The sequence below is a fragment of the Eubalaena glacialis genome, chromosome 9 (assembly GCF_028564815.1).
Source record: "Eubalaena glacialis isolate mEubGla1 chromosome 9, mEubGla1.1.hap2.+ XY, whole genome shotgun sequence".
Taxonomy (NCBI): domain Eukaryota; kingdom Metazoa; phylum Chordata; class Mammalia; order Artiodactyla; family Balaenidae; genus Eubalaena; species Eubalaena glacialis.
The window spans coordinates 44,042,229-44,058,997 of NC_083724.1; the positions used below are offsets into that span (position 1 = coordinate 44,042,229).

Genomic DNA, 16,769 nt, shown 5'->3' on the forward strand with positions numbered 1-16,769 from the left:
TGATTGGTCTCACGTTAATGTCATAAATCTCAAGTAGGTACTTAATGTTGTTGACTAATCACACAACATTCTTTTAGTCCAGGGATAGGCCAAACCTATACCACAGCCTGTTTTTGTATAGCAAGTGAGCTAGGAATGATTTTTATACTTTTAAAGGGTTGTTTAAAAGAAACAGAAAAATATGTGACAGAGACTATACATGACCTATAAAATGTAAAATGTTTGTTTACTACATGGCCCTTTGCAAAAAGAAAATTAGCCAACCCCTAGTCTGACCCAGTGGTTCTCAAACTGTAGTATTCATCAGAATCACTAGGACAGCTTGTTAAAAATAGATTGCTAAGCTTCACTCTCAGAGGTTCTGATTCAGTATGTCTGGGATGGGCCCTGGAATTTATATTTCTAACATGTTTCCAAGTGATACTGATGTTGCTAGTCTAAACCGCACTTTGATAATACTGTTCTCATCAATTCATTCTCTCATTCCCCTACATGGCTATCTCATAGCCCCTCCTCCCTCTGAAAACCTCTAATTCCTCAGATAGTTTAAAAAAAAAAAAGAGTTCAGAAGAAAAAAAAATCCCATTAACTCAAACCACCATATTTACTTGTTCACCCAACACTAAGGCAGACTTTCCTCCCTCCCTCCCTCCCTCCCTCCCTCCTTCCCTTCCTGGCTGTGTTGGGTCTTCGTAGCTGCTTGCAGGCTTTACTTGCAGCGAGCCAGCGGCTACTCTGCGTTGCAATGCGTGGGCTTCTTATTGTGGTAGCTTCTCTTGTTGCGGAGCACGGGCTCTAGGCGCATGGGCTCAGCAATTGTGGCCCGCGGGCTCTAGAGCGCAGGCTCAGTAGTTGTGGCACATGGGCTTAGTTGCTCTGCGGAATGTGGGATCCTCCCGGACCAGGGCTCAAACCCGAGTCCCCTGCATTGGCAGGCAGATTCCTAACCACTGCGCCACCAGGGAAGTCCCGGACTTCTCTCCTATAACTGTAATCTATCTTATAAACAAACTGACCATGCTCCTACCTGTGGCAAAGCACTCCACTTGTACACTAGATTCTACCCCCTTTCACCCATGTCAATACAGAAATAATCCCTTCTCTCTTATTTTTCATGTTCTATGGATCATTCCAATCTTAGCCTATAAACAAGCTGCTATCTCTCCCATTAAATAAAAAAACAAAACCAAAAAGAAATCCTTCATTCATCCTTCCCCCTCCAGCAAGTGTGCCAGTTATCAACTGATTGCCCATAACCTCCAGATCACCCTTCCCTGACTGCTCTAAAACCTAGATTTGGGTCCTTTAAATATTTTTTCTTTACCAGCTAGCATAATGTTAATCTTTATCAGCAGAGGACACGGGAGAGATACTGCAGGAGCAAGGAGTTATGCTTCCTGGTTCTAATGTGCTCATTCAGCAGACTCCTGCAGTGCCATGGTTCTCCAACATGCAGCTCCTAAAGAAAATGGCTTCTCCAGTGTCCAGGTCCTCCAGCACAACAGATTTCTTCAGCACCAGACTCCTGCAGTACATGGCAGCTTGCACCATCCAACAGCCAGCAAATTCTCTCAGTACGCTGCTAAGGCAGTTTAAGAGTGGAGTGCCTTCTGGAGACAACTCTCCATGAAGCTCCCTAAAGGGTCTGTTTCCCTAAAGTTCCTGAATGCGAATTTACAGGTTTAACTGGCAGGGCACCACAGACTTTCCTGCCTCCTAGTGACCCATGGCCACGCCCTTTCCAACAAGTTCTAGATCTCAGCGCTGAGGGAGGTAGACCCTCTTCTTTGGACACTCCACCTAAGTCCTAGGGTAAGGGCTGTTCCTTCTATCTACTATTCTTATATTCTTTAGAGTTCTCTTTACTTTTTATTAGCCAATCCCTTGTTACTCTAATCCCCTGGTATATTTAGTAATTCTTCATAAATACTTTCCCTGCTCAAATTACTATGTGGTTTCTCTTTCTTCATCGGACTCTGACTGAAACAGCCAGAAATAACAGTAGGGTAAAGGAGAAATAAGTCAACTTGAAGTGACAGATTTGAGAATCGTCAACACAAATGATACAGAAAAGTGTTTTGCTTCTGCATATATATTATAAATATATTTAATTTTGTGGGAAAATTAATATGAAATATCACAGTGACATCAACAATATTCATTTAAAATTTATACTGATTACTTTAATTGTACATTTATTTTATGAAATGTACTTACCAAAATCATAACCTTCTGGAATAATACTTTCATCAACAATACCATTCCTCAGGCTGTCCTATTAAAAGACAAATGGATTTTATTTATATTCATGCCAATATACCTTTATTCTACAAAATCCTATTATATGCAAAAGAAAAATGCCTAAAAGCAATTTAAAAAATAACTCAAACTTAGCAGAACTTAACTAAGAAAATATTAAAATGGTTAGACACTATCTCATTAAACTACTATTATACAAGAATGCTCTAGAAAGTTTTAGGATATGTGTGTTTATATATACGTGTACAAGCACATACACAAAATTTGACAAAATTCAACATCTATTTATGAAAAAAACTCTCAAGAAAGTGGGTACAGAGGTAACGTATCTCAACATAATGAAGGCCATAGATGACAAGCCCACAGCTATCATCATACTCAAGAGTGAAAAGCTGAAAGCTTCTCCTCTAATATCGGGAACAAGACAAAGAGGCCCACTTTCACCACTTTTATTCAACACAGTATTAGAAGTCCTAGCCAGAGAAATTAGGTAAGAAAAATAAAGGCATACAAATTGGAAAGGAAGAAGTAAAACTGTCACTATTTGCAGATGACATAATAATATAAATAGAAAACCCTAAAGACTCCACCAAAAACTGTTAAAACTAATACTAAATGAATTAAATAAAGTTGCAGGATATAAAAATCAACATATGGAAAACTGAGGTGTTTCTATACACTAATAACAAACTATCAGAAAGAGAAATTAAGAAAAAAATTCCATTTACAATCGCATCAAAATGTAACAATAAATTTCACCATGGTGAAAGACTTGTACCCTGAAAATGATAAGGCACTGAGGAAAGAAAATGAAAAGGACACTAACTGATGGAAAGACATTCCATGCTCATGGATTTGAATAATTAATATTGTTAAAATGTCCACATTACCCAAAGCAATCTACAGATTCAATGCAATCACCATCAAAATACCAATTGCATTTTTCACAGAAATAGAAAAAACAATACTAAAATTTGTATGGAACCACAAAGGAACCCGAATAGCCAAAGCAATCTTGAGAAAGAAGAACAAAGCTGGAGGCATCATCCTCCCTGATTTCTAACTATATTACAAAGCTTTAGTAATCAAAACAATATGGTACTGGCATAAAAACAGATACAGATCAACAGAATAGAAGAGACAACCCAGAATTCCCATGCATGTATGGTCAGTTAATTTATAACAAAGAGCCAAGAATATACAATGGGGAAAGGACAGTCTCTTCAAAAAATGGTGTTGGGAAAACTTAACAGCCATATGCGAAAGAATGAAATTGCACTACTACCTTACATGATAAATGAAAATAACTCAAAATGGATTAAAGACTTGAACATAAGACCAGAAACCATAAAAATCCCTAGAAGAAAACAGGTGGTAATTTCCTTGACATCAGTTTTGGTGATGATTTTTTGGATTGGACAACAAAAACAAAGGCAACAAAAGCAAAAATAAACAAATATGACTACACCAAATTAAAGGCTTCTGCACAGCAAAGGAAACCATCAATTACATGAAAAGAGAACCTTATGAAAGAAAATATATGCAAATCATATACCTGATAAGGGGTTAATATCTGAAATATATAATGAACCCATATAACTCAAAACCAAAAAAATAAACAATCCAATTAAAAAATGGGCAGAATACCTGAAAAGACATTTTTCAAAGAAGAAATACAGATGGCTAACAGGTACATTAAAAGATGCTCAACAACACTAATCATTAGAGAAATGCAAATCCAAACCACAAAGAGATACCACCTCACACTTGTTAGAATGGCTATTTTCAAAAAGACAAAAAATAACAAATGTTGGTGAGAATGTGAAGAAAAGAGAACCCTTCTGCTCTGTTGGTGGGATGCAAATTGGTGCAGACACCATGGAAAACAATATAGCGGAGCCTCAAAAAATTAAAACAGAACTACCATATGATCCAACAGTTCCACTTCTGAGTATTTTCCTGAAGAAAACAAAAGCACTAACTTGAAAACATATCTGTACCATGTTCACTGCAGCATTATTTATAATAGCCAAGATATGGAAACAACCTAAATGTCCTCCAAAAGGTGAATGAAGAAAATGTTTTACACACACACACACACACACACACACACACACACAATGGAATATCACTCAGCCATAAAAAAGAATGAAATTGTGTCATTTGTGACAACACAAAGGGACCGTGAAATAGCTCAGAGAAAAACAAATACTGTATTATCTCACTTCATGTGGAATTTAGGAAAAAAAGACAAACTCATAGATACAGAGAACAGCCTGGTGGTTGCCATAGGTGGGGAGTGGGGATGGGCAAAATTGATGAAGGGAGTCAAAAGGTCCAAACTTCCAGTTATAAAATAATTATTATGTCATGCAGATGTAATGTACAACAATGGCGACTGTAGTTAATAATACTGTATTGCATATTTGAAAGTTGCTAAGAGTAAATCTTAAAAGTTCTCATCACAAGAAAAAAACCTGTGTAACTATGTATGGTGATAGATGTTAATTAGACTTACTGTGGTGATCATTTTGCAATATATACAAATATCAAAACATTATGTTGCATACATGTAACTAATAAATGTTGCATGTCAATTATATAAAAAAAGGCATGTGTTTATATGTTTCTGTACAGAAACATATATATTCACCTATTTCTGTAAATTCTGCTAATGGATTTTGCCTAAGGAAAAAAAGGACAACTGACTACAGTATGTCAGATAAATGACAATGAATAAAAACCTTATGCAAAATATGATACCAACAAAAGTGTATATGCATATATCAAAAAAACTTACTCACCAATGATTCATCATAATTACCAAGATAAAACATCTGAGACTTCACATTCCAATAGGCAAAAAGGTTATCCAATAGGATTAACTGAAAATAAATCAATTTTATTATAAGCCTCATTTTCATTGAAGATTCTTTAACATATGCTTTTTTCAGAATCTCAAATAATTGGTCATATAACAGTTAAGCAAGTAAACACAATTCACAAAAATCCTTATCTATATATTATCATTTGCCTTCCTAATTAAAAGTATCTTTTGTCAAGCCCATGGGTTGACAAAACATATTTGTTTATTTTACCTTACGAAATAGTTTCTCAGTTTCATCATGTAAACATGGAATCCAGTATTGATCAGTTGTCTAAAAAGGAAAATAAAAAGCAGTAAAAAACTGTCACTTTCATGTGAAATGGCAGAGTGATAAATAGAATCTATCATGCCCTAGACCAAGTTTCCATTAAAATGTCCTTGAAAACGTAACATTCAGGGGCTTCCCTGGTGGCACAGTGGTTAAGAATCTGCCTGACAATGCAGGGGACACAGGTTCGAGCCCTGGTCTGGGAAGATCCCACATGCTGCAGAGCAACTAAGCCCACGCACCACAACTACTGAGCCTGTGCTCTAGAGCCCATGAGCCGCAACTACTGAGCCCATGTGCCACAACTACTAAAGCCCGTGTGCCTAGAGCCCGTGCTCCACAACAAGAGAAGCCACCGCAGTGAGAAGCCCACGCACCACAAAGAAGAGTAGCTCCCGCTCGCCGCAGCTAGAGAAAAAAAAACCCGCAGGCAGCAACGAAGACCCAATTCAGCCAAAAATAAAATAAATAAATTTTTAAAAATAATAATAATAAACATTCAGTCAAAGAATATTAACTGAATATTCTGCATTCAAGGATCTCATTGCTTGGTGGAAAAGCAAACTAGTAAACAAATTACAAACAGGTAAGTGCCATTATGGAGGTTAAATACACAGTACTCTGGGAGAACATGGTGGGAGGCTCAACCTCAGGGATGTGATGGCGAAAGTGATATCTAACCTAATAAGTGACACATTAATAGAAATTATCAATTCTAAATTCAGTAGGGAATATGATTCACGGTAGGAAGGTATTTGAATATACGACATGTTCAAAGAAGTGAAATAGCCCAATATGGCCCAAGAACATATTCAAAACAACAGAAAGAGGTAAAATTTGGTATCTAACCTGGGGACAGATTACAAGGGGATTATAAACTATTTTAAGACAAAACTATGGACTTTATTCTGAGAGCAATGAAAAGTCACTGAGGGGAATAAACTGATATCCGATGCTTATGTTAAAAAGATGGTTTTCATTTTTTTTCTAGAGAACTAAATGGACTAGAACAGTGTTGCTCAAAGTTTTCACACAATTAGGATCACCTGGAAGGCTTTTTAAACTAGATTGCTGGGTCCCAACCTGAGTTTCTAATTTAATATGTCTGGGCTGGGGGACAAGTTTCCAAGGACCTCCAAAACCAGTGGTGAAAATCACTGCTGACACAGTTACCAATCACCTTCACATTGCCAAATCCAATGGCTAATTCTCCATCCTTATTTTTCAGCGTTAACAGTAGCATTTGACAGTTTACCTCACCCAACTTTATTGAATAACTTTTGACTTTTCTTTTTTCTCTTTCTGCTCGAGGTGGATCCAAGTTTTAAAAACAAATCATACACAAAAACTTAATGAACATAACAAATAAAAGAATGTAATGAAATACTATAGAGCAGTTGAACTGAATCAACTGAACTACACGTGGCAATAAATACATGTCACAAACAATGTGTAGAGAAAAAGGGAACTTACAGAAGAATCACATAACATATTTATGTAAACTTTAAAAAATCTACCAAATACTACACAGTTTTAATGGCTATATTATATAAAGTTTAAAAACTTAGGATGTTTATCTCTTAGGTGGGAGAGAAGAGTGGAGTGGAATACAAAAGGAATTTACACTTTATTCATAACAGCTTATTCTTTAAAAGTATTTAAAACTTAATCTAAATGACAAATTCAGCAATCATGCCTTCTGGATATGAGCAAATGTTTCATAATTCTCTATGTGCTCCTATACTTTTAAAATTTCTCAATTTGAAAAATCAGACAGGAAGAAAGTATGCCACGATTATTAATAATAGTGATGATAAAATGATTTGTTTTTTAGGCTTTTCATGACTTATCAAAGATTCTGAAATGAACAGTACTTTTATTTTGTACTTATGCATTTAAAATTCAGAATGGATTTTAAAGAAAATAAGTATCAAATATCATAATTGGCAAATAATAATAGGCTCTCACATTTGAAACTAAATTTGACTGTCAACCATTTTTTGAACTGTGAAACTACCTACCCTCAGTTCCAATCCAGTCTATGCACTTCCTGTACCACTTCTATACAGATACCTACTCCTGATGCTGGCATATATTAACAGTAATTACTAATTAACTATACTGCAAAATTAAATATGGTTGAATTTCTTTTTAAACAAAGTACCTGCATGCTAAGATTCTGAAGGGAAATACCAAATGACAGCGGGTTGTCTCGATTTGTGACCTAAAGAGGAAAACAGTAAATTTTACTCAGATTTTTAGTAGTTGTATAAAATTCATATTATAGAAGAACTTCACTTTCTGGGAAGTATGCTATTTTGAACATTCAGAAACATTTTCCAACTCTCCGGAATAATTTTTATTCCTATATTTTTCCTAATACTAATTAAAATATTAAGTATCAATGTATTAGGGTAGTACAATAATAATACATCTGCATAATGTTTTTCAGTCTGCAAAAAAAGTTTATAAAAAAAGTGATTGACCCTCACAATAGAACTATGAGAAGCCAATGATTATGTGTTTGAGAGAATACATGATATATTTGACATCAAACAATTAGTTAAGTCTAGCTCTAATGATTCCTAGACCATTGCTCTTTCCAGGAAGAAAACACAGTATAATTTAAAGTATTTTAAAAATATATAACTGCTAAATTCATAACTCCCATCTATCAAAGGTGATTATAATATAAGCAAGGCATTTACCTTCATTATCTGATGTTTGAACATTTTAGGAAAGTGTAATCAAGGCACTAAGGATTGCAAATTACAACTATAATTATAAAAAATAAAGATAATGTCATCTTCAGCTCTATATCCCTCCACTTCCCAGCATCTCATAAGTTGACCACTACAGAGCAGGTGTCAACAAACAGTAAAATAAATATAAACCGTTATCACCTATTAAAATACTTACATCATCTTCATAGCGAATATGGATGTTGGAAATTTTCACTTGAAGATTTTTTATGATCTGAGTAATTAATTTTTCTGTAAAAGTGTCCTGTTTCTCCACCTGATGTTTTTCTACAATTGCAAATATCCATTTTTAATTTGAATGAAAAATACACTCTATGTGTATACACGTATTGACGTAACATAACTGTTACCTTGTTAAAGAAATATATCTGTACTTGTAAACAGAACACTAAAAGCCTGCTTTCCAAAAGTCTTACATACCAAAAGACTTTCACAGGTGACTAAATGCACACAGTTTTCAAAAGCCACTTTCTTATCCAATCAAACTAAAGCCAAACATGTAGAATTTACTGTGATCAAATTTTATAATTTCTGTTAGCTATACCTGAGTACATAAGGACACTGAAAACAATAAAGATTATTAGGTAAGAATTATAATAGGCTTATATTAGAAGAGCCAGAAACAGTAGCAAAGAATGAATCTCTGCTAAAATTTATGCTATCATCATAAGCTGTCTGTGGTTAGAAGTATAAAAGAGCTGAATATGCTCCTTCCCCAATGAATACAAAATAGGAAGATATAAGATCCTTTCCCTCTCTCCTTTTAAGCAAGGATGAAGGAAGTTCATCATTTGTTTCATTTTCCAAAATGAGATTAACTATCTCTTCAATACTTTCCAGGGAAATATAAAGAATTGAGGTTCCTAGTTTCTTTTTTAATATGCCTGTGATAACCACTAATTACTAACGTTTTTGCCCCCACTTGAAAATGCCAATGAAGGTGATCTCCTTTCCTATTTCTAGTCCTATTCCACCTGTATATACATATTGTCTATCTTTTCCTCTAATGACCTACTACTCCCTAATTCAGCTGACCCAGAAGGTCTCAGATAAGGAAAAGTTGAAGATATCATATGTACATCAAAGACAAGTGTGAGTGAACAAGAGATAAGTGAACATATTTGAATATATTGAAAAGGACTTTAGAATTAAAAAGTGGAAAGTAGAATATAAACTCTTTGAAGACAGAACATTTTATTTTAAATGTTGAATGAATCCCACCACTACCTAATAAAATTCTCTGCTCTATAAATTTATTCAGTCAGTCAATTAAATGCTAAATCTTTCTTTCCCTATCCACTAGTTTCTTTCTGACTTCCTTATCTGGCTCTGATTCTATAATAAATTATTTCACCAACACTTTAAACTCTGTGCTCTCTTTTTTCTCCTTTTCCTCTGTCAATAAAGCTCCAACCCTGCATAAAACCAACAGTCTACTTTTTATATAATCATGTGTATGCCTTGCCAGGTGAGTAGTGGAGGAGAAAAATTACAACAGAACAGATTGCAGCTACTGTAAGTTAATCATTACCAACTTCAACTCACCAGCAACCTTACTACATTTCTCCGGTCAACTTGTTCACACTCTCCAGAATGACTATTACAAAATTATTTTTGATACTCTTCAAAGGTCCAACAACCCTTCCACTGCTCTCTTTACTCTTAGCAAATGACCTTACAACTATGGAAATAATAGAAGTTTCTTTTCTGCAATCATCACTCAATCAAAACAGCTTTTTTTTAAGATGACCAATGACCTCCATGTCATAAATAATTATTTCTTAATCCTCAATTTACCTGATATCTCAGCAGGATCTGACATATTCTTTGCTTCCTAAAACACTCTTTTCCCATGGAGATATAATCTCCAAATTTCTTTCTCCTTATCTAACCACTCTTTCTTGATCTCTCTTTTCTTTTTTTTTTGGCTGTTTTCCTCCTCTATACAATCCTTAAATGTTGGATTTCCTTACGGCAGGCTCAGTCCTAGAAATGTTTCTCTTCTCATTCTGTACTGTTGCTGCAGGGAATCTCATTCACACCTTATAGCCTGAACTATCAACCTAACGCTGACAACTCTCAAAAGTATACTGGATAAAGTCGGAAGTGAGATATAATCACAGAGAAGTTGGTACATTCAGTAAACTACAAAGGTCAGTATGGCTGGAACAAAGAACAGAGAAGATATGAAAGGGATGGGGCCAGTAATGAGGCTGGAAAGGTAGACAGGATTCAAATCATAAGAGCTTTTATGTATCCTGTTGAAGAGTTAAACTTCTACCTGATAACAGTAAAGTATAACTGATGTAATTTAAGCATGGTTATTTATATTTTAGATTTAAGTATAAATAGGAGGGACTTCTGATTAAACATGAGTTGCATCTATTTTTCTATTCCTCAGTAAAAGTAAAGGCAAAAGTAAAGAGGAAAAATGGATAAATCTCCAAGACCAAAAGAAAAAGAGTGTAGAAGAAAGAATGAATAAGAGAGAACCTCAAAAATTTAGAAGCTGGAAAGCAGACGGCCTTAGACAACATGACAGAGGAAGAAATCTGATCCTAAATGCCCATAAATGAAGATGCCAATTGGATTTGGCAGGAGTTCTTGCATATGACACCAAAGGCACAAGAAACAAAAGAAAAAGTAGACAAACTGGACTTCATGAAAATTTAAAAATCTTGTACATCATAGGATGCTATCAACAGAGTAAAGAGGCTACCCAGAGAATGGAAGATAACTTGCAAATCATATATCTAAAATCGGATTAACATCCAATTATATAAAGAACTCCTACTATTCAACAATAACAACAAAAAAAACAATTAAATGATGGGCAAAAGACTTGAACAGACATTTCTCCAAAGATAACATACAAATGGTCAATAAGCACATGAAAAGATGCTAAAATACTAATTTTTACAGAAATGCAAATCAAAACTACACGAGATACCACTTCATCCCATTAGGACCCTATTATCAAAAATATAGAAAACAACAGATGTTGGTGAGGATGTGAAGGAAATGGAACCCCTGTGCACTGCTTGTGGGATTGTAAAATGGAACAAGTCCCTGTAGAAAACATTATGGCATTTCCTCAAAAAATTAAAAATAGAGTAGAATTACCGTATGATCCAGCAACTCCACATCTGGGTCTATACCCAAAAGAATTAAAAGCAGTGTCTCAAAGGGATATTTGTACACCCATGTTCAGAGCAGCAATATTCACAATGGCTGAAGCACAGAAGCAACCCAAGTGTCCACTGATGGATGAATGGATAAGCAAAATGTGGTATATACATAAAACGGAATATTATTCAGCCTTAAAAAGGGAATTCCAACATATGCTACAACATGGATGAACCTTGAAGACATAATGCTAAGTGAAATGAACCACTTGAAAAAACATGAATACTACATGATTCCACTTACATGAGTACTGAGAATAGTCAAAATCATAGAGACAAAAAGTAGAATTGTGGTTGCCAGCGTCTGGGGGTAAGGGGGGAAGAATGGGTGGGTTATTGTTTATTGGGTGTAAAGTTTCAATTTTACAAGATGAAAGAGATATGAAGAGATATGGTGGTGATGGTTGCAATACAATAAATGTACTTAATACCACTGAACTGTACACTTAAAAGTAGTTAAGATGGTAAATTTTGTTATATGTATGCCACAATAAAAAAAATTTTTTTTTTAAAAGAGGATGGGGGTAGAAATGAATGACAACAGAGAGGAAAACATAATTACAAGAAGTGTTGCCAGGAAATGTGTTAAATCTCCTTTAATGTTTTTTTACCTGTTTGTCAGCAGGTAAACTGTTTATTATTGCATTTTTTAATTTAAAAAAATAAATGCATGGCAAGGATATTTTGATCAGTACACATATATTTCTTTTAAGATGCTTAGCTATCAAATGAAGGACACAGGAGCATAAGGTAAGCAGAAGACAAGGTTAGGAAAATGACTTTATGTTTAAAGATAAGAGAGGCTACATTATATTTGTATGCCAAAGAGAAAGATTCACTAGAAGGAGAAGTTAAGAGTCAGAGTATACAGTGTAGGTGTTGATGGTGACACCATTACTATCACTAGCATAAGTGGAAAGGGGTTAGATTTCTGCAGGACATCTCTGTCACTGACAAAAGAAGTGGATTGAAGTAATGGACCATTTTGGTCTAGGCTGAATAGGAATGGATGTGAGCCAGAGGGTAAACAGATTTGGGAAAATATATCAAGAGACTAAGTAACTCCAAAAGGTGAGGAATTGATACAATTGGAATAAGAAAGAGAAGACAAGAAAGGTAAGAAAATATACTTGATGAAATTATTATAGTTAAAATCTAAACTTACTCTTACAAGCTAGGGATATTATTTGCACTAAGGTAAATTTCTATAAGGTAAAATTTCTGTAAACATGATAAAACATAGAAACCACATTAAAATTCCTCATGTAATAAGATTCTGTCATATTTTTAAAGTAATCTCAGTGCTTCCAGAAGAAAATAATACTAAATGTGATAAATATTTAGGTCTTTTCCACTTTTCTTATTACCATTCTTATTTGTTTTTACCTTGATCAGCTACTTTTCGTTTTGCTTCTTCTATCCTTTTCAGTTCCTGTTGCTTTGCTTCAAAGAGTTGTTTTTCTTCTTTTAAAGGATCATATTTTATTCCTACAGGAAGTATAAAAAAGGAAGAATCTTAATTACCTTAAATTTACTCATTCCAAAAAATATCCTGGAAAATAATCACTAATTCAAAGTCTGCAATAATTAGAGTAAAAACCAATTTATGTTGTATTATCAAATACCAAATTTAAATATTAAAAAAATCTCCAAAAATTCACCAAAATTATTTGAACAAACATAATTATCAAATATAAAGATTTTTCCATGCACAAAAACAAGTAACTGAAATGATAATGTTTAAAATTTGACTTACTAGAAGAAGGCACTATGAGTAGATAAATGTCTTCCAACAGAGCTTCAACTGGTTGGGTATAAAGGTTTTTCCATGGAATTATAAGACTAAGATTACCTACATGAAAAAAAAAGACAAAAAATATTATTCTTTCAACCTAGATTTACTATCAGCTTATTTTCTGTCAGGCATTAAAAGAGATAACAAAGTAGCCTTTGACCTTATGAGCTCATTAACTTTGTAGAAAGCTATTTTACAACCATAAACAAAAAGCCTTTACAGTGATGATTTGAAATTATTTGTACTAGTATTGTTGGAAAATCTACTAAACCATATTCTAAATATTTACAAATTTCTATTTCTGGTGATATGTACCACAAACATACCAATATTATTCTTCCATTAATCAACAACCTTTGATATTATAATATTGATTTTCCCCAATTCTTACTCAAAATCTCTAAGAAATATTTTTCTCATACTTTAAAAAGGTAGGTTACATACTTTATACGTGTATTTTTTATATATAGATTTTACATATATATTACATGGTATATATATAGTATATACATAAGTATGATTATCATAAGTGTATGTACTAACAAATTTCTATGGTAATAATCAAGGATCCTAGGCAATATTAGAAAATCGTTCCAACTAATGAAAATATTTTACTACAACCCAATAGCAAAGTATTTTAAAAAGCATTAGATTTCTAGAACTAAAAAATACTATGTAAGGGGCTGATTATACTATTAATTCTAGTTTTATGTATTTACAAAATTTCTATAATAGTTTTTTTCAATATTTTAAAATTTTTTTACAAAGTATGAATCTCTAGATTTAGAAATAGTTGTCATGACTGGGGAAGGGAAAGACTTCTTAAATACACCAGTGTTGCATTAACTGGTTAGTAATACATACTTAGACATGTCGTATTACATAACCCCCAAAATCCATGTTTTAAAAAACCCCAAATTGAGAAAAAGATTTCTTCATAATAAGTCAATTCAGAAAAAAACAAAGTATCTGATTTCTAAAAGAGGAATAACTTTCTAAGTTTTAAAATCAGAGAAGATAGTGACCATTTCCAATTTCCATACTATCCAAAATATAACCAACATGAAGTGAGCAAATTGGGAAAGATAATTGGAACGAATTTGACAGTTTACTTATAAATGTATCAAGCAGACTGCTTACACACATATACACACATACATTAATAATCCAAAAAAGTAAGTGAATAAAAGGACATAGAACAGTGCCACAATAGCATTAAGTATGCAAAGAAACACATATAAAACTAACAATGTACCATTGTTACCATTCAGTTTTTTTTTTTTCTTTTTAAAGCCAAACTGTTTTTTCTTCTCCTTATGAAGTGCAGGCTTCTTATAGAAAATTCAGAAAAAATATAAACGAAGGTAATTTCAAAAATCTTCCACATAAAAACAATTACTTTGAAAATACGTATTTATATTTGATATGTATATAATTCTGCATGCTAAATGAGGAAAACTTTGAAAGATCAGTAAGATTAACAACCCCCATTAATGGCAAGGGGGTTGACAATATGTTCTTATAAAACTGGCTGTACTACTGTACCACTCATTTGGAAATGTGTACTTCTTTCATTCAACAAACTGTGTTCCTACTATATGCCAAGTATTGTGCTAAGTGAGGATACAATAAAATTAAAATAAAATTTTAAAATTAAATCCACTTCTCAAAAGACTTACTGTTTAGAAGAAAAAATAAATAATAATGATATTAAAGAATGTCAGGTTCTATGATAGAGATATGCAAACGACACCTTAAATGATTCTCAAGATTATCTTATGTATTAGGTATTAGCGCAGTGTACCTTCTACCACCTTATATTAACACTGAAAATTACCTTATCATCATTTTAAAACATGGTCAAAAAAGAAAAGAGAGAAAGGAAAGAAGGTAGGTTCTAAATGAAAGCAGGTCGATTTACTGCCCTTATATATATATTTTTCTTGAACTGATGTTAAATTTATATACACTGATTTACAATGAATATAGTTATAAAATTCAATGACTTTTAGAATATTTTCAAAAGGTATGTGAAAATGTTTACTGTAATATTTTTGTACCAATAGAAATATAAGATTACATTGTCCAAATATGTATTCAATGGATTACTACACTATCTTAAGAAATAAGGGAGGTCTAATTAACATGGATTATGAGCAATCTTTATTAAATATCAACTTAAAAATAGAATATAAAATCATACATATACCATGATTATAGGAAGTCAAAATGTTCACATGTAAACAATCATTTAAAAATCTGCAAAAATAAATATATTAGGTGGAAATAAATATATTAGGTGGGTGACATTTTTCCCATCTTATCTACACTAGTCTTTAAATTGTGGGGGTGGGGGAAAGGAGGGAAACAGAATTTGAGTCTCAGCAATGTAAATGTAAATGATAAAAACTTTCTTTGGCATACAGTCTAATACCAACTGTAAGAGCACAAAATTGTGGAGACATTCATCATGTAATTTATATAAGCTTTCAGAATACCTTGTTCCCCAAGTGACACCAAAACACTGCAATAACATTATATAAATTCTACTACACAAATTATCTGTATAACAAAAAAGCTTCCAAGTCACGAATAATAACACTATCATCTTGCACAATACTTAAACCAATAAAGTTTAAACAATAAAGTTAAAACAATAAACCAAAATAATTTAAGAAACCAAACATACATGTCTTTATTAAACATGTTAAAACATCATATTTGAATCAATTATTTCTGTTCAACCAATACATTTAATATGTAAACTACAAAAACTGGAAAAATAATACAAAACAAGAAAGATAGCACAGTGTTTTCCTAGAAAACTAGAAAACTTCCAGAGTGGAACTAGGTTTTTGACTGGTTCCTAGCCATACTGCCTGGATGATCCAGACCCTACTTCTTATACCACATATCCATGGCCAATCAGAATACAGCAAGGATAACTAGTCAGAAACCTAAGAAACTGAGACAATCATGCTCTCTATTAGATTTAACGCTTTGGATCTCAACTCATTTTAATACTTAACAATATGCATAATTTCACCAGTACTGAACAAGGGATTCATGGACAACATTTTTAAGTTACACAACTAAGCTCTACGTAGATGAAAACACATAATGCTTTTAATTTATGCTCAGAAACATTATAAATATCACGTTATAGAGATATTAGACATATTATTCTGGTTGCATGTCCAACAAGAAGGACATTCAAATAATAAGGACAGCTTACCTATATGGCCAACTTTAATTTTAAACGGTACATCCAGTTGACTCTACAAAAAATACACATATGTAAAATATTAGTACATATACAGTTCAACAAAACAGATGACTATTTGTTTCTTCCCAAAATACTTAAGGGATTTAAGTTAAATTACACCTTCTCTTTACCCTCAACAGTTATTTAAATTTATAAATACATAATTGCAATATTATCTTCAAATCCATAATATTCAGAGACTGATCCCCTTAAAATAACTACAAAAAAGTTCTACAGCAATACTGACCCCTAAGTTACCCATACCAGAATCACTACAGCTTTTACACTGCTTGAAAAAAGGAAAAAGAAAGTGGGAAATTCCACTGTCAGTTTGTATTTGTAGGGAGA

General features: G+C 33.2%; 1 protein-coding gene across 2 annotated transcripts in view; it reads right to left on the minus strand.

Annotated features, from left to right (window-relative positions):
- Window positions 1-16,769, minus strand: part of VPS13A (vacuolar protein sorting 13 homolog A) — a 270,364-nt gene that overhangs the window by 228,264 nt on the left and 25,331 nt on the right. For both annotated transcript variants that reach the window (XM_061200327.1, XM_061200328.1), the window contains exons 3-10: window positions 16,392-16,434; window positions 13,118-13,213; window positions 12,748-12,849; window positions 8,334-8,443; window positions 7,579-7,638; window positions 5,358-5,417; window positions 5,064-5,144; window positions 2,218-2,275 (exon numbers count right to left, since the gene is read on the minus strand). In XM_061200327.1, coding sequence (XP_061056310.1) covers window positions 2,218-2,275; window positions 5,064-5,144; window positions 5,358-5,417; window positions 7,579-7,638; window positions 8,334-8,443; window positions 12,748-12,849; window positions 13,118-13,213; window positions 16,392-16,434 — 610 coding nt within the window. The remainder of the gene's footprint in view (window positions 1-2,217; window positions 2,276-5,063; window positions 5,145-5,357; window positions 5,418-7,578; window positions 7,639-8,333; window positions 8,444-12,747; window positions 12,850-13,117; window positions 13,214-16,391; window positions 16,435-16,769) is intronic.